The 18,140-nt window shown below is 45.2% G+C and overlaps 1 protein-coding gene across 1 annotated transcript in view; it reads right to left on the bottom strand.

Moving 5' to 3' along the window:
* Nucleotides 1-18,140, bottom strand: part of LOC126188135 (collagen alpha-1(III) chain-like) — a 212,571-nt gene that overhangs the window by 45,319 nt on the left and 149,112 nt on the right. Inside the window, exon 5 of the mRNA XM_049929626.1 lies at nucleotides 7,565-10,230. Within this exon, the coding sequence (XP_049785583.1) occupies nucleotides 7,565-10,230 (2,666 nt within the window). The remainder of the gene's footprint in view (nucleotides 1-7,564; nucleotides 10,231-18,140) is intronic.

The following is an 18,140-nucleotide window of genomic DNA, read 5'->3' as shown; positions in this document are numbered from 1 at the left end:
ACGCAAACCACCAGAGCGGCACTTATTTTCCAGTCCAATGGTGAGATCTCAGAATATTTTTGAAAGTAGGTAGAGCGCTACAGGGACTTGTGCTTAGTAGCATGTGGGGAGTGAAAATTTAACCTTGTCTCGTGGATGAAAACGAGCCTGGCGAGCCTTGTTTATATCGATTCAATGGTGTAGCAGTGTAGAGAATTAATCCGGCTCTATCAGTACACGTATCCGAGTAAATCTGCCGATCTGATGTATTCGTGCGCTTCATTAAGAGCGTGTTTATGTCGTACGTGGTCGCGACTGGCACGTAGCGCAGCACGATGCTTGATGTACAGAAGAAGGGAACGTTTCAGCACAAATGTAATGTTCAGCTCTGTATTGTCTACTACATTTTCCAAAATTTGCGTAAGATGTTATAAGACGAAACTCATCATTATCATCATCATTATCATCATCATCATCATCTACATTGATGGATTAGGTTCGAGGAACCATTCCGGCCTTAGCTTCTTAGCTCCGTCGTTTTGTGGGCCGACCTACGTCCGTGACGCCTTTGGGTATATATGACAAAACGTTTTAGAATATCTGCTTGTTGCATTCCGTTTACATGTTCCTTCCATGTCTTTCATATGTATGAATTTTTTCTGTTATTGCAAATATTGTAAGCTCATTTGTAATATCTTCTTTCTCGATCTATCAATTGATCTGAGAAATTTCATTTCTGACACCACTATTCGATTTATGTCTTCCTTGTTTGCTATTTATTCTGAAATTATGATTTTGAGCAATTTGGTTTACTTTAAACATGTTTCTTTGTAATTGTTCTTCAGAAATGGCTATTATAGCATAAGTTAGCGTGTTTATACAGGGTGATTTCATGATGACGTTACAAACTATCAGGTATGATGGAGAAGAATTAAAGTATCAATTTGAGGTAAGGGACTCTATTCGGAAACGACCGAGGTGAAAGTCATAAGCGAAAATCTACTCAAATTACACCTTAGCCTCGCGCAGTGCTCGAACAGAGGGCCCCAACTTCGGAGCCCTGATAACGACGTACAGAATTCCCGCTGAATACTTCCCAATACCATCAGATAATTTCCCCTGTTGATGGACTAGTAACGGTGCACGTAACTTGATGTCAGAGGGCTCGAAAATCCTACGACTTCGGTACAGTAACACTGAATTCCATTTACCTGCACAAGTTTCAAAAACTGCAATCCTTTACAACAGTTGTTCAAAATGGCGACCCCAAATGCCAATGCAGACGTGGAATTGTCACACAGTGTTCTGTCGTACCCGTTTTAACATCGCCAGTGTCGTTTGACAACGGGAGTTTTTGCCAGGAGATCCTTCTTCAATCTAATCAGGTGTTTCGTATACAAGAGTTGTCACATGGCCCCGCAAGAAGTGGGGTTAGTTCAGGTGAACGTGCAGGTCACGAAACTGGGCCTCCTGTGCCTATACACTCTTCAGGGAACGTCTGATCCAGATTTTTGACGACCCTCAATCTAAAGCGAGGTGGGGCTTCATAATGTTGGAACCACATTCTTGACAAATAACAAGTGGGTTCCAGGAAACCTACAGTATTAGTAACGACAGCATTGGTATATGTATTCCACTGTCAAAATTGTCGCAACAATTTTCGCTTATAATTTTTACTCGGTCGTTTCCAGACCAGGGCCTTACCTCAAAGTGATACATTTTCCGTTTTCCATCGTCCCTGAAGTTTGTAAAACCGTTGAGGAATCACGCTGTATCGTAGCCCCTATTTAGTTTTATTCCTTTATTATTGTTGTTTCGTCGTTCCACTACCTCATTTATATATGAACTGAATAGAATTGGGGAAAGACTGGAAGCTTGTCTCACTCCTTGGTTAGTTATATTGACATTCTTACTTGTTTTGTTTCCTTTTTAGGGTTTCTTACCTCAGTCGGTAAAAACGGAATCCTTATTGGATCACTTCGATGTCCGTCTGCCCGACTGTCTGTTCACCTGTTAAAAACGCTTTTTTCTCATGAACAGGTAGACGCTTCACGGTGAAATTTATGACGCTTATTAAGGTACACGGTCCCTAGGCACTATAATAAATGTACGCTTCTAAGTCAACTCAGTTTGCAGATACATACATTTATATAACATATTTTGACACTTGCAAACTCACTCATCAAAACATACAGGGTACTTTGTGGAATCATAAAATTTGGCAAGAAACAAGGTTTCACAGTACAACTAAAGGGAAAAAATCAGAAAGTTGTTAGAATACAAGAAAATTTTTTTTCTCATTTGTTATCTGACAGTCCGTCCGTTTGTTAAGACCCCTTTTTCTCGGGAAAGTGTAGACATAACAAATTTAAATTTATGTCACATACTAAGTTGTAAGGTCTCTTGGCATTGTAATAAATGTAAGCTTCTAAGTCTGTGCAATTAAAACATACGACGAATTATATCACCCATTTTGATACATCAAAAAGTGAAGGGTACTTCCCGGTGACCTAGAGTCACGAAATTTCGCAACAAGCAAAGCTTCACAGTACAAGCAAAGGAAGAAATCCGAAAGTTATCAATTTTTTATTATGTCAAATAAAAATATTTCTTTTGTTATTTATTATTTGACTTCAGATTTCAAATTGAAACATTCTCGAAAGTCTTGAAATTCCTGGAAGTGATGTCTCGCCAGTATCAAAGACGATAACAGGCAAAAATTGTCGATATACTCGATTCCTGGAATGGATGAACTCTCTCTATATTGCCCCCTGCGTGCAAGTCCTAGTTCCACCTCGCCAATTTTTTGTTGCAAATTTAATTTCATTATTTGTCTCATATTAAGTATCACCTTGGCGTTGGTAGGGAGGCTTGCTTGCCTCAGCGATAGAGGTAACCGTACCGCAGGTACAACCACAACGGAGGGGTATCTGTTGAGAGGCCAGACAAACGTATGGTTCCTGAAGAGGGGCAGCAGCCTTTTCAGTAGTTGCAGGGGCAACAGTCTGGATGATTGACTGATCTGGCCTTGTAACATTAACAAAAACAACATTGATGTGCTGGTACGGCGAACGGCTGAAAGCAAGGGGAAACTACAGCCGCAATTTTTCCCGAGGGCATACAGCTTTACTGTATGGTTAAATGATGATGGCGTTCTCTTGGGTAAAATATCCCGGAGGTAAAATAGTCTCCCATTCGGATCTGCTGGGGGGGGGGGGGGGGGACTACTCAATAGGACGTCGTTATCAGGGGAAAGAAAACTGGCGTCCTACAGATCGGAGCATGGAATGTCAGATCCATTAATCGGGCAGGTAGGTTAGAAAATTTAAAAAGAGAAACAGATAGGTTAAAGTTGCATATAATGGGAATTAGTGAAGTTCGGTGCAGGAGGAGCAAGACTTCTGGTCATTTGAGTACAGGTTTATAAATACAAAATCAAATAGGGGTAATGCAGGAGTAGGTTTAATAATGAATAAATAGATAGGAGTGCGGATAAGCTAGCTCCGCAAATGACGAAGAGATTGAAGAAATGTATGATGACATAAAAGAAAATATTCAGATAGTGAAGGGAGACGAAAATTTAATAGTCATGGGGGACTGGAATTCGATAGAAGGAAAAGGAAGAGAATAAAATAGAAGTTTGCACAGAGCATAACTTAATCATAGCTAACACTTGGTATAAGAATCGTGAAAGAAGGTTGCATACGTGGAAGAGGCCGGGAGACACCAAAAGGTTTCACATAGATATATAATGGTACGACAAAGATTTATAAACCAGGTTTTAAATTAATAGACTTTTACAGGGGCTGATGTGGACTCTGATCACAATTGGGTATGAACTGTAGATTAAAACTGAAGCAACTGCAGAAAAGTGGGAATTAAGGAGATGGGACCTAGATAAACTGAAAGAGCCAGAGGTTGTTGAGAGTTTCAGAGAGAGTATTAGGGAACGATTGAGAAGAATGGGGGAAAGAAACACAGTAGAAGAAGAATGGGTAGCTTTGAGAGATGAAATAGTGAAGGCAGCAGCTGATTAAGTAGGTAAAAAGACGAGGGCTAGTAGAAACCCCTGGGTAACAGAATAGATATTGAATTTAATTGATGAAAGGAGAAAATATAAAAATGCAATAAATGAAGCAGGAAAAGGAATAAAAATGTCTCAAAAATGAAATCGACAGGAAGCGCAAAATGGCTAAGCAGATAGGGCTAGAGGAAAAACGTAAGGATGTAGAGACATATATCACTAGGGGTAAGATAGATACTGCCTACAGGAAAATTAAAGAGACCTTTGGAGAAAAGAGAACCATTTGTATGAATATCAAGAACTTACGTGGAAACCCAGTTCTAAGCAAAGAAGAGAAAGCAGAAAGGCGGAAGGAGTATGTAGAGGGTCTGCGGAAGGCCGATGTACTCGAGGGCAATATTATGGAAATGGAAGAAGATGAAGATGAAATGGGATATATGATACTGTGTGAAGAGTTTGACAGAGAACTGAAAGACCTAAGTCGAAACAATGCCCCAGGAGTAGAAAAAATTCCATTACAACTACTGATAGCCTTGGGAGAGCCAGTCCTGACATAACTCTACCATCTGGTGAGCAAGATATACGAGACAGGCGAAATACCCTCATACTTCAAGAAGGATGTAATAATTCCAATCCCAAAGAAAGCAGGTATTGACAGATGTGAAATTTACGGAACTATCAGTTTAATAAGTCACGGTTGCAAAATACTGACATGAATTCTTTATAAACGAATGGAAAAACTAGTAGAAGCCGACCTTGGGGAAAATATGTTTGGATTCCGTAGAAATATTGGAACACGTGAGGCAATACTGATCCTATGACTTATCTTTGAAGATAGATTAAGAAAACGCAAACCTACGTTTCTAGATATTGACAATGTTGACTGGAATACTCTCTTTCAAATTCTGAAGGTGGCAGGGGTAAAATACAGGGAGCGAAAGGCAATTGACAATTTGTACAGAAACCAGATGGCAGTTATAAGAATCGAGGGGCATGAAAGGGAGGCAGTGGTTGGGAAGGGAGCGAAACAGGGTTTTAGTCTATATCCGATGTTATTTAATCTATATATTGAGCAAGTAGTAAAGGAAACAAAAGAAAAATGTGGAGTAGGAATGAAAATACATGGAGAAGAAATAGAAACTTTAAGGTTCGCCGATGACACTGTAATTCTGTCAGAGACAGCAAAGGACCTGGAAGAGCAGTTGAGCGGAATATACAGAGTCTTCAAAGTATGCTATACACTACTGGCCATTAAAATTGCAACACCAAGAAGAAATGCAGATGATTAACAGGTATCCATTGGACAAATGTATTATACTAGAACTGACATGTGATTACATTTTCACGCAAATTGGATCCATAAATCCTGAGAAATCAGTACCCAGAACAACCACCTATGGCCGTAATAACGGCCTTGATACGCCTGGGCATTGAGTCAAACAGAGCTTGGATGGCGTGTACAGGTACAGCTGCCCATGCAGCTTCCACACGATATCACAGATCATCAAGAGTAGTGACTAGCGTATTCTGACGAGCCAGTTGCTCGGCCACCATTGACCAGACGTTTTGCATTGGTGAGAGATCTGGAGAATGTGCTGGCCAGGGCAGCAGTCGAACATTTTCATTATCCAGAAAGGCCCGTACAGGACCCGCAGCACGCGGTCGTGCATTATCCTGCTGAAATGTAGGGTTTCGCAGGGATCGAATGAAGGGTAGAGCCACGGGTCGTAACACATCTGAAATGTAACGTCCACTGTTCAAAGTACCATCAATGCGAACAAGAGGTGACCGAGACGTCTAGCCAATGGCACCCCATACCATCACGCCAGGTGATAAGCCCGTATGGCGATAACGAATACACGCTTACAATGTGCATTCACCGCGATGTCGCCAAACACTGATGCGACCATCATGATGCTGTAAATAGAACCTGGATTCATCCGAAAAAATGACGTTTTGCCAATCGTGCACCCAGGTTCATCGTTGAGTACACGATCGCAGGCGCTCCTGTCTGTGATGCAGCGTCAAGGGCAACCGCAGCCATGGTCTCCGAGCTGATAGTCCATGCTGCTGCAAACGTCGTCGAACTGTTCGTGCAGATGGTTGTTGTCTCGCAAACGTCCCCATCTGTTGACTCAGGGACCGAGACGTGGTTGCACGATCCGTTACAGCCATGCGGAGTAAATGCCTGTCATCTCGACTGGTAGTGATACGAGGCCGTTGGGATCCAGCACGGCGTTCCGTATTACCCTCCTGAACCCACCGATTCCATATTCTGCTAACAGTCATTGGATCTCGACCAACGCGAGCAGCAATGTCGCGATACGATAAACCGCAATCGTGATAGGTTACAATCCCACCTTTATCATAGTCGTAAACGTGATGGACGCATTACTCCTCCTTACACGAGGCATCACAACAACGTTTCACCAGGCAACGCCGGTCAACTGCTGTTTGTGTATGAGAAACCATTTGGAAACTTTCGTCATGTCAGTACGTTGTAGGTGTCACCACCGGTGTCAACCTTGTGTCAATGCCCTGAAAAGCTAATCATTTGCATACCACAGCATCTTCTTCCTGTCGGTTAAATTTCGCGTCTGTAGCACGTCATCTTCGAGGTGTAGCAATTTTAATGGCAGGAGTGTAAAATGAACATCAACAAAAGCAGAACGAGGATAATGGAACGTAGTGTAATTAAATCAGATGATGCTGAGGGAAGTAGATTAGGAAATGAGACACTTAGAGTAGTATACGAGTATTGTTATTTAGGGAGTAAAATAACTGATGATCGTCGAAGTAGAGAGGATATAAAATGTAGACTGGCAATGGCAAGAAAAACGTTTCTGAAGAAGATAAATTTGTTAACATCGGGTACAGATATAAATGTCAGGAATTTTTTTCTAAAAGTATTTGTATGGAGTGTATCCATGTGTGGGTGTGAAACATGGACGATAAATAGTTTAGACAAGAAGGGAACAGAAGCTTTCGAAATGTTGTGCTACAGAAGAATGCTGAAAATTAGATTGATAGATCGTGTGACTAATGAGGAGTACTGAATAGAATTTGAGAGAAGAGGATTTCGTGGTACAATGTGACTAGAGGATGAGATCGGGTGGTAGGACATGTTCTGAGGCATCGAGGGACCACCAAGTCAGTATTGGAGGGCAGTGTGGAGGGTAAAAATCGCATAGGGAGACCAACAGATGAATACACTAAGCAGATTCAAAAGGATGTAGGGTGCAGTAGTTACTTGGAGATGGAGAAGCTTGCACAGGATAGAATAGCACGGAGAGCTGAATTTCTTGTATTGTTGAGCAGAGTTCTTGCCTTGTTTAAACTATTAAACGCCTTGACAAAGTCAATCATGGCCACGTGTGTCTTATTATTAAATTCTCTTTTCAGTTCTGCAAAGTGAATATATTGTCCACTGTTGTACGTTCACATCTAAATACACTCTGATCATCCGTTAAAATTGTTTCACCTATCGGCCATAAACTTAGAGTTAAGTTATTAGCACTCACCAAACTAAAACGATAACTTAGCGAGAGCAGTGTGGGGTACCTGCGCCTGCGCCTGCCCGCGGCCCGCGCGGCCCTGCGCCGTGGAGCGCGCGCCCTGGCCAGCCGCCTCGACCTGCCCCTGTGCGCCGGTGCCGCGGCCGCGGTCTCCCGTCTGCGCCTGCGCCTGGAAGCTGCCCCCGGCGCGGGCCGCGCCGCTCACCTGCGCCTGCGCCTGCGCCGCACCGCCCGCCAGCGCCCCCTGTGCTGACGCCGCCGCGCGCGTCTCGTTCTCCTTGCGGTCCACCGTCGTCTGGGCCTGAGCGTCACCTCCCGCCTCTCCTGGGTAGCCGGGGACGCGCGCCAGCTCTCCCGGTACTTGCGGGTAGCCCGGAACGCCCGGTACGACTCCCGGGGGATACCCGGGCGCGCCGGGGACACCCGGAACTTCACCCGGCCTCACTCCCGGAGGGTACGCTCCCGGAGGGTAACCGGGTACGGCGACGCCGGGGGGATAGCCCGGAACGGCGGGAATACCCGGGTACACTCCGGGCGGGTAACCGGGTGCGCCCGGAGACACTCCGGGTGGGTAACCGGGCGCCCCTGGAGGCACTCCGGGAGGGTATCCGGGGACACCCGGTACTCCGGGTGGGTATCCGGGAACGCCTGGAACGCCGGGAACGTAGGAAGGGATACCGGGTACTCCGGGAGGGTAACCGGGGACACCTGGTACGCCGGGTACGAGTCCCGGTGTGACGCCGGGAGGGTACCCCGGCACGCCGGGTCCGGTCGGTACTTCTCCGGGTCGCGGAGCTGTGGGGTATCCCGGGACGCCCGGTCGGACACCCGGCGGGTAACCGGGTACTCCCGGTACTTCACCGGGAGGATAAGGTGGGACGCCGGGTCGCTCGGCGGGAGGTGGCCGGATACCGGGTGGGTATCCCGGAGGGACACCGGGTACTCTTCCGGGAATGCCGGGAATTCCCGGTCGAATTCCGGGAGGGTAACCGAAATCTCCCGGTCCGACGGGAATGGGTTCTCCTGGACGGTAGCCCGGTAGCTGACCTGGGATTCCGGGCACTCCCGGATAGATGCCTGGTTGTACTCCGGGTGTTACGCCCGGAACCCCTGGCACAATTTCTCCCGGATACATCCCTGGGCGGCCTTCGGGTACCCCTGGTGGTGACGGAACTGCTCCCGGCCTCAATCCCGGAACACCTGGAATCCTCTCTCCGGGAACAGTGCCCGGATATCCTGGAGGATAGCCTGGTACTGACGGTGGCCGCATTATGTCGCCTGGTGGGTAAGGTGGCTGTCTGGGGGGACCAGTCGGATATCCTGGCACTCCTGGAATTCCGGGGATATATCCTGGCACTCCTGGTACACCTGGCACAGCTTCTCCCGGTCGGACACCTGGTGGATATCCGGGAACACCTTCTCCTGGTCGAACTCCTGGAGGATACCCAGGTACACCTTCTCCTGGTCGAACTCCTGGAGGATACCCAGGTACACCTTCTCCTGGTCGAACTCCTGGAGGATACCCAGGTACACCTTCTCCTGGTCGTAATCCTGGAGGATAGCCAGGTACACCTGGAACAACCTCTCCTGGACGGATTCCTGGTGGATAACCGGGCACACCTGGTACAGCTTCTCCTGGTCGAGCTCCCGGTATGTAGCCAGGTACTCCAGGTACAGCTTCTCCCGGTCTGACTCCTGGTGGGTATCCAGGTGCACCAGGCACAGCTTCTCCTGGTCGGAGTCCGGGTGGGTACCCGGGCACGGCACCTGGCACAGTTTCTCCCGGTCGAACTCCTGGTGGGTATCCGGGCACACCTGGCACAGCTTCTCCTGGTCGGAGTCCCGGTGGGTACCCAGGCACGGCACCTGGCACAGTTTCTCCTGGTCGAAGTCCTGGTGGATATCCAGGTACACCTGGTACTGCTTCTCCCGGTCGGACTCCTGGTGGGTATCCAGGTACTTTTTCTCCTGGCCGAGCCCCCGGTGGGTATCCTGGTCTACCTGGCACCATTTCTCCTGGTCGTACTCCTGGTGGGTATCCAGGTATACCTGGAACATATTCTCCTGGTCTGGCACCTGGTGGGTATCCTGGCCTTCCTGGCACTACTTCCCCTGGTCGAACTCCTGGTGGGTACCCAGGCACACTAGGTACAGCTTCCCCTGGTCGGACACCTGGTGGGTATCCTGGTACACCTGGTACTGCTTCACCTGGTCGGACTCCCGGTGGGTACCCAGGTACGCCTTCTCCAGGTCGAAGGCCTGGCACAGCTTCTCCTGGTCGAATTCCTGGTGGGTATCCAGGTACTCCTGGTACTGCTTCCCCTGGGCGAACTCCTGGTGGGTATCCTGGTACAGCTTCTCCTGGTCGGACTCCTGGTGGATATCCAGGTACACCTTCTCCTGGACGAATCCCTGGTTGGTATCCTGGTGCTCCTGGCTGAACTCCTGGTCGTACTCCTGGAGGATATCCAGGTACACCTGGTACGACTTCTCCTGGTCGAACTCCTGGTGGGTATCCAGGTACACCTTCACCTGGTCTAACGCCTGGTGGGTATCCTGGTACTCCTGGTACACCTGGTATGGGTTCTCCTGGGCGCAGTATTTGTGGCTGTGGAGGGAAGAGACCTGGATAGCCGCCACCGAGAGGGAAGCAGTCTGCACAATCGCCGGTGCCAGACTGGCTCTGGGCCTGACCCATGCCGCTGCTTCCACCTGCAGGAATAACAGTAATGAGTTTCCAGTATATGACTGTTGCAATCTATTATAGATTTACATATGATCAAGTTATCATATGACATAAGACTTTTGCTATATTGTATAATGATTTGCAAATACTTCTTTTCATTATAGTTCCTGAGAGCCATGAACACTTACGTACGATAAGACAAATCATGATACACATTGCCAATATGTTTACTGAACATGGCATACATTGAGAGACAAAGTAACATCATTCTTCTGGTTCAACTTGTTCCTCTGCCGTCATCACCAACATCCACTGTTTGTGTGGACATATAGTTGAATGGTTCACTAGAATTAGGGTCTATGCCTTGTGCAGTTAGGTTAGAGAAACAAGCAATTTTTCTAAATTTCAGTTTTCATCCGACACGCAAGTTGAACAGAATTTAGTTTTGGTACAGCACTACTGAACTCATCAACAAATCCGTGGGAATTCGTTTTGAAATTGTCCATCGTTTACTGTCACCTTTCAAACCTCTCACACATAAATTTATAGTTCAGAGATTCTGTGAAGATTTATAGTTTGATTAATTAAACAGCCTTGTTGACTGAAGTGGCAAGTAGACAGATTTAGTATTTTGAAGAAATAGGTTGGGTGTTAGTTGTTAACTCGTTTGGGCATCTTTGTGCTGTTGTTCTGCAGGAAACGTAGTGGCTGCAATAGGTATGGTTAAGTGACTCCAAGAAAATCAGTTCATCGTCAAGCGTAAAAAATGAGTATTCGAAGAAGCGCTATACACCGAATCTAGACAGAAGATTTTCTGAATGCCTATAAAACCGTACACGAGAACTCAAAGTAAAATCTTCTGGGTGACTGGGCTGCGTTATATTGCTATTCAGACGTCTTGTCTTAAACTCTACGTTTCCGCCCCTCTGCTGGTATCTTCTTCGGGAGCCTTTTGGTGTTCAGGGGTGGCTGAAAACTTCACGAAAACCACTGTCGTGTCCACTTATAAGACGATGTTTCCTCGCGCTTTTCTGGTGAAGTAGAGTTATTGGGTAAAATTCCATCGTTACTGGATCGGTGCTGATAGCTGGAAGTGAAAGTTTTCAAAATAATGTCGTTATAGTGCCGCCTCATTAGCTTCCTAACAGTTCATATGAGAACCACGAATCTTTTCAGTCTACATAAACAGTTTATCAGGAGAAGTGTAAGTTGACCTCAGACGTTTCGGGTTTAAATAAATGATTTACTAAACGGGTTGAGCAGCCATCTTAGGTTGTTGACGGACGCCACTGAGTGGTTGTAAATAAACAAACGCTGCCTGGCAGAAAAAGTGGAGTTCCTGGAAGACGTTGTCAGATTGCAACTTCGTACATGCGCACACATTCGGTTCGTTCGTCAATGGTTAGAACTGCACCTCTCCGCGTCAGGCAGAACTACCTCCACAGGGCACTGGAGCTGTTCTCGTTCAGCGTTGTTATCAGTCGTGGTGGGGCGTATAAGGGGCGTGAACAGCGTTAGATGTTGAGCGATCACTGTGAAGTGGGAAGAAGTGTTATCAGCAACTGACGCAGTTTGAAAATTGTGGGTCTGTTTTTAGGTGGCTGGTCGAATCGTGCACTATCGACATTTGTGGGGCGTCCGGATGTGACTTTTCTTCACTTTTTCTGCCAGGCAGCGTATGTTTATTTACAACCACTCAGTGGCGTCCGTCAACAACCTAAGATGGCTGCTCGACTCGTGTAGTAAATCATTTATTTAAACCCGAAACGTCTGAGGTCAACTTACGCTTCTCCTGATAAACTGTTTATGTAGACTGAAAAGATTTGTGGTTCTCATATGAACTGTTAGGAAGATAATGAGGCGGCACTATAACGACATTATTGACTGTGTACGAAATTGAGTACAGGCATACATGACGTCAAAGTTCCTTTGACCATCGTAAGGAATGTTACACCGTCGTGTCTGTGCCTGCAGTCCGAGAACAAGTGATGGACCGAAACTTTCTGGCAGATTAAAACAGTGTGCCGAACCGAGACTCGAACTCGGGACCTTTGCCTTTCGCGGGCAAGCGCTCTACCATCTGAGCTACCCAAGCACGACACACGACCCGTCATCACAGCTTTAATTCCGCCAGCACCTCGTCTCCTACCTTCCAAACTTCACAGAATCCCTCCTGTAGGGGAGCCTCTGTGAAGTTTGGAAGAGAAGTTCTTTTACATTTTTGTGACGACGAACGCACTGAAGTCGTTTCTTCCGTTCCCCGAGTGTAGCACAATACACTTCAGAGTCGATAGTTGCTCCATGGGGTAGGACAACCCCTTCAGTGTCCACGAAGACCATCGCCATGACTTTGCCGGCTGAGGGCGCAGCTTTGCACTTTTCCTTTGGGAGAGATTTGGTGTGGCGCCACTCAGTGCACTGTCGTTTTGTTTCCAGTCAGAAGTGATGAACCCGTGTTTCATGGCCTGTGACGATGTTCGACAAAAATTTGTTACAATCAGCCTCGTAACGCTCAAGCAATGCCACGCAGATGGTCCTTCGTTGCTCTTTATGGTCTTCTGATAGCCGGCGAGAAACCCAGCGGACACATACCTTCGAGTACTCCAACTGGTGACGAGTGTGCCAGCACTGCCAAATGCGATATTCAGTTGCGCAACGAGGTTTTTTGATTGTGATCCGTCGATCACCTCGAATGTGAGTGTTCACACATTGCAACACATGAGGAATCGCAGCTGTGTGCGACGAGCTGGCGCGCGGAGAATCGGACAGGTTTGTACGACCTTGCTGCGATGCTGACAGGCGCCTCGCCCAACGAATCACCGTGCTTATTTTCACTGCCAGGTATCCGTAGACATTTTGCAAGCGCCTTCGAATATCTACGATGTCCTCGTTTTCCGCCAAGAGAAACTCAGTAATAGCCCTCTTCTTGGAACGCACTTTCGTTACAGACGCCACTTTGAAGGCTACGCCCTGTATAGGATATTTATATGAAACTATAAGGGCTGAAGCGGCGATATTCCACGACGGTCCACAACAAATTCCGCAATTCCTCAAGCGAAACTGGCCGAGAAAAAAATATGTTGTATTTCTTATTGAACGCCCCTCGTACTGTGCGTTAATGAAAAATTTACATGTTCCACAACCCTTGGCAGGCAGCCTCACGGTTTGTGCCGAAGGGTACTTCTGGAACAGTTATTTTTTGCCCACTTCTGTCTTTCATTCACGAAGATTAGAGATTAGATTTGTACCTGTTCCATAGATCATGAATACGACACTTCGTAATGATGTGGAACGTGTCAGGTTAATAAAAGGTGTCTATACAAGATATTACATTACACAAAATATTACATGACACTTAATATTTTTAATTTTTTTGGAAGGGGTTGGGGAAATTACCCACTTACTATATCCAAAAATTCATCTAATGAGTAGAAGAAGTTGCCATTAAGAAATTCTTTTAATTTCCTTTTAAATGCTATATGGCTATCTGTCAGACTTCTGATGCTATTAGGTAAGTGACCAAAGGCATTTGTGGCAGCATAATTTACCCCCTTCTGAGCCAAAGTTAGATTTAACCTTGAATAGTGAATATCATCCTTTCTCCTAGTGCTGTAGCCATGTACACTGCTACTACTTTTGAATTCGTTCGGATTGTTAATAAGAAATTTCATAAGTGAATATATACATTGTGAGGCTACAGTAAAGATCTCTAGCTCTTTAAATAAGTGTCTGCCAGATGATCTTGGATGAGGTCCAGCAATTATTCTGATTACACGCTTTCGTATAATGAACACTCTTTTACTCAATAAAAAGTTACCCCAGAATATGATGCCATACGAAAGCAGAGAATGAAAATAGGCGTGGTAAGCTAATTTACTGAGATGTATATCGCCAAAATTTGCAATGACCCTAATAGCATAAGTAGCTGAACTCAAAGTATCGGCAAATCTTCAGCGTGTTTTTTACAGTTCAACCCTTCATCAATGCATACACCTAGAAATTTTGATTATTCTACATTAGCAACCGATTTCTGATCGAAGTCTATATTTATCAATGGCGTCATTCCATTTACGATGTGGAACTGTATATACTGTGTTTTGTGAAAGTTTAATGAGAGCCCATTTGCAGAGAACCACTTAATGATTACCTGAAAAATATCGTTTAGAATTACATCGCGAATGGCGAGTGGGTAAAAGGGATTGTGAATGAACCTCCGTATGGACTCTCATTTCCCATATTTTTTTGTCATGATCGTTTCATGAGACGTATACTGATACCTGGTCGCCTCCACACGTAGGACGATCGTGTCACCTGCACTCGTTCTTGAAGAGAAGCCGACGCCATTGATTCAGTTTCCACTCCAGCTTTTCCCCAGTCCACAACTTCCACACACTGCAATGTGGGGAGGGGTGGAGGTTTCTCGTACATTCTTCTACGAGGCATTAATTGTAGGCAGCGGTTATCAACTGGCGTTGTGGGATAAAGGCGATGTTTTGAGTTGGTGTGGCGACTGGACGTTCTAATGACAGCACTGCGGTATACGCCGGTTCAGCAGCGACTTCCCATGCTGAGTACCCGTCTTGCTATAAGGTAATAATGAGCATACGATCTTAGATCGAATTGACCTTTCAAGCCACGTTGGCAGATTAAATAACGAACACAAGACGCATTGCCTCGTTCACAAATCTGAAAATTTAGCTTGGTCTAGTAAATTCTTATTGAAAATGTTGGTTTCACGTTTACCTCCATCACACAGCGATTTCCAAAGTTCAAATGAATACTGACGAAGAGGTTTCCAGTAAGAGAAAAAGACTAACTTTGCAAATAAAGAGGGTGGAATAATTCGTTTTTTTAGATACAGGGTGTCCACATTAAACATTTATTAATAAAACATGAAAAACATGAAAAAGCAGTTACTCACTTTCCCGCGTCTTGCCAACTGCCGAGAGCAAACGCAGAAAACATTTTGAGTTACCACACTTGTAAAAGCAAACCGCCAGTAAATATCTCAATTACCTCTCATTTGTTGCATTTTATATTATTGTATTTTTAACCCGGACACCCTGTATTTAGAAGCGACGAATGATTTTTACTAGTGTATAACATTCTCTTGGTGATTTTGCCGAACTGTTATGTATTCTTGGTGCAATATTTCGACAACGTAGCTTGTAGTCATTGTCAGGTACTATCTGACGTACTGAAGCTTTTTTACTCCTCCATTTGCCTTTCGGCAGCCGTGGCTCCGCTGCCCCTCGTTCCTTGTTCCACTCTATCCACAGCCTGAGGCGCTTCGCACGTAGTCCTCTGTTACTGGCGGTGACTGCTGTGCAGGTGATGCGTCAATGGCTGACTTCTCACTTTGCAGTCTGAACTGAGCTTCCTGGTGCTCTTTTGTTAATATTAAGAAAGGGTCTCAGGTCTTGCTCGGATTGTAACCGACATTTCTGTTGATAATATTTCTTCCAATTTAATATCAACCGTGCTGCTAATAACACTGTCCCAGAACGTAGGCAGCTGTATAAGGATTTTTGTAATACATTAACACGTAGGAGTGATTAAGTTCTAGGAAGTGCTAGGCGACTTACTTGGTTGTACCAGATGTGTGTGGTGTTCGTGTTTCCGTTATCAGATCTCCACTATGCTAATTGTTTCACCGATGTATGATATACAACACTGACATGGAATGCTGTAAATTCCTAGCTTATGTAAGCCTCGAAGAAAATCCTCTGCTGACACATAACCAAGAGGGATTCCAAAAATATGCTTCTTGTGAAACACAACTGACCCTTTATTCAAATTAATTTATTATTGTTTTCGACGAGGGATCTCAAGATGATTCCATATTTCTAGATTTTCAGAAGGCTTTCGGCTCCGTCGCTCAGAAGCGGTTTCTAATTAAATTGCGGCCTATGGAGTATCGTCTAAATTGTGCATGATTTCCTTTCAGAAAGGACGAAGTAGTAATTGATGGAAAGTCATTGAGTGAAACAGAAGTGTTACTTGTCATTGTTTCCAAGTAAAAGTTTGCTATTTTTACCCATATGCAAAAGATTTGAGAGACAACGTGAACAGCCCTCTTCTGTTGTTTGTTCTTTCGTTTACCGTCTCGTAAAGTCATCAGAAGATCAAAAGCAAACGCAAATTGACTTAGACAAGAGATGTGGCAGTTAATCCTGAACAACAGAGAGTGTGAGGTCCAACACACGAGTATTATAAATTTCGGTTACACGATAAAGCATACAAATTTATAGGTTGCAGGTTCGACTAAACACGTATAGATTGCAACTACAAACAACTTAAATTTGAACCATCAAGTAAAAAAAAAACTATTCTTGTCCTTCCTTCTGCCGGCCGCGGTGGCCGAGCGGTTCTAGGCGCTTCAGTCGAGAACCGCGCGACTGCTACGTTCGGAGGTTCGAATCCAGCCTCGGGCATGGATGTGTGTGATGTCTTTAGGTTAGTTAGGTTTAAGTAGTTCTAAGTTCTAGGGGACTGATGACCTCAGATGTTAAGTCCCATAGTGCTCAGAGCCATCTGAACCATTTTTTCCCCTTCCTTCTCTAGAGTACTGCTGCGTGGTATGGGATCCTTACCAGATAGGATTATTGGAGGACCTCAGAAAAGGTCACAGAAGAGCATCTCATTTTGTATTACCGCAAAATTGCAAAGAAAACGTTACCGCAAAATTGGAAAGAAAATGTTACGGATGTGATACGCTAGTTAGAGTGGCAATCATTAAAAGAAAGGCGATTTTCGTTGAAGTGAAATCTTTTCGTGAAATAATAATCATCAGCTTTCTCCTCCGAATCCCTAAATATTTTGTTCCCTTGCGTACTATTAGAGAGCGGAAAAGTCAAGGAAGAGTCTGAAATTGAATCTGTGAATCCTGCCAAACACTTAAGTGTGAAGTGCAGAGTAACCATCTAGATGTAGATTTAAATGTGGATGTAGTAGTCATCTTTAGAACCTGCTGACAATGCACTACACTTTGGAAATATTGTGCCTAGATAACACAACAATCCGGCAACGTACTAGCGAGAACATTATACAAGAGGCATTCATTAAGTTTTACTCAAAGTTTCAAATTAATTTTTTGGCTGTTTGCAATTACATGTGTGCAGTTGTGGTACGCAATGGACTACCCGCGCCACAGTACCGTAGCACGGCACTAGAGAAGCCAGAACAAAACTGTGCAGCCCATTGATAAACTGGAGTATCGGGTAGTAATTAGTCTGGGTTTGAAGGGGAACAACGCTGCTAAAATCCATACTCATCTGATGGAAGTGTACGACAACAATGCACCCTAATATGACACAGTAGTTAGATGACGCCGACGCTTCCATTGTGCTCAAACAAGTCTGAATGACGAAGAACAATATAGCAGACCAGCGCTCTAGGAAGAACTGGGAATTTCAGGAGACGTGAATGCCCAGCTACTTGAAGACCGCCGTACCATAATCTCGAGGTTAGTGGAAAAAGTGAAATATCAGTCATGGGCCAATTTTTAACATCTTATACGACATTTTGATCATGGAAGATGTCGCCGCCCACTGAATTTCGTGGCTGCTCACACCCATTTCTATAAAAGACCATCGAAACGAAGAGCAAGAGAAATGTTGCAGCTGTGTCTGGCCAAACCAGACCACTTATTTAGACGCCTTATCACCACGAGTAAGTACTGGATTTATGACTATGACCCCAAGACAAAGGAGCAAAGCAAGCAGTGGAAGTATGTGAATTCATCGCTACTCAAAAGGCGAATTTCCAATCCTAGTTTTCGTAGGTACCAAACGTTCACCTGGTACCCAGTTACGCGGTGTCCCGTGGAACAAACGGCAGTTTTGAATGGTTGACAAGGAAATGGTTGACTTAATGAACAGCTGCTTAGAAACGGAGGCCAAAACGCAGCACAGTCGTCGTAAGTGTACAAGAGCAG

The sequence above is a fragment of the Schistocerca cancellata genome, chromosome 5 (genome assembly GCF_023864275.1).
Source record: "Schistocerca cancellata isolate TAMUIC-IGC-003103 chromosome 5, iqSchCanc2.1, whole genome shotgun sequence".
NCBI classification, from domain to species: domain Eukaryota; kingdom Metazoa; phylum Arthropoda; class Insecta; order Orthoptera; family Acrididae; genus Schistocerca; species Schistocerca cancellata.
Note: the sequence above shows the minus strand (reverse complement) of the source record. Positions and strands in the feature narration are given on the sequence as shown.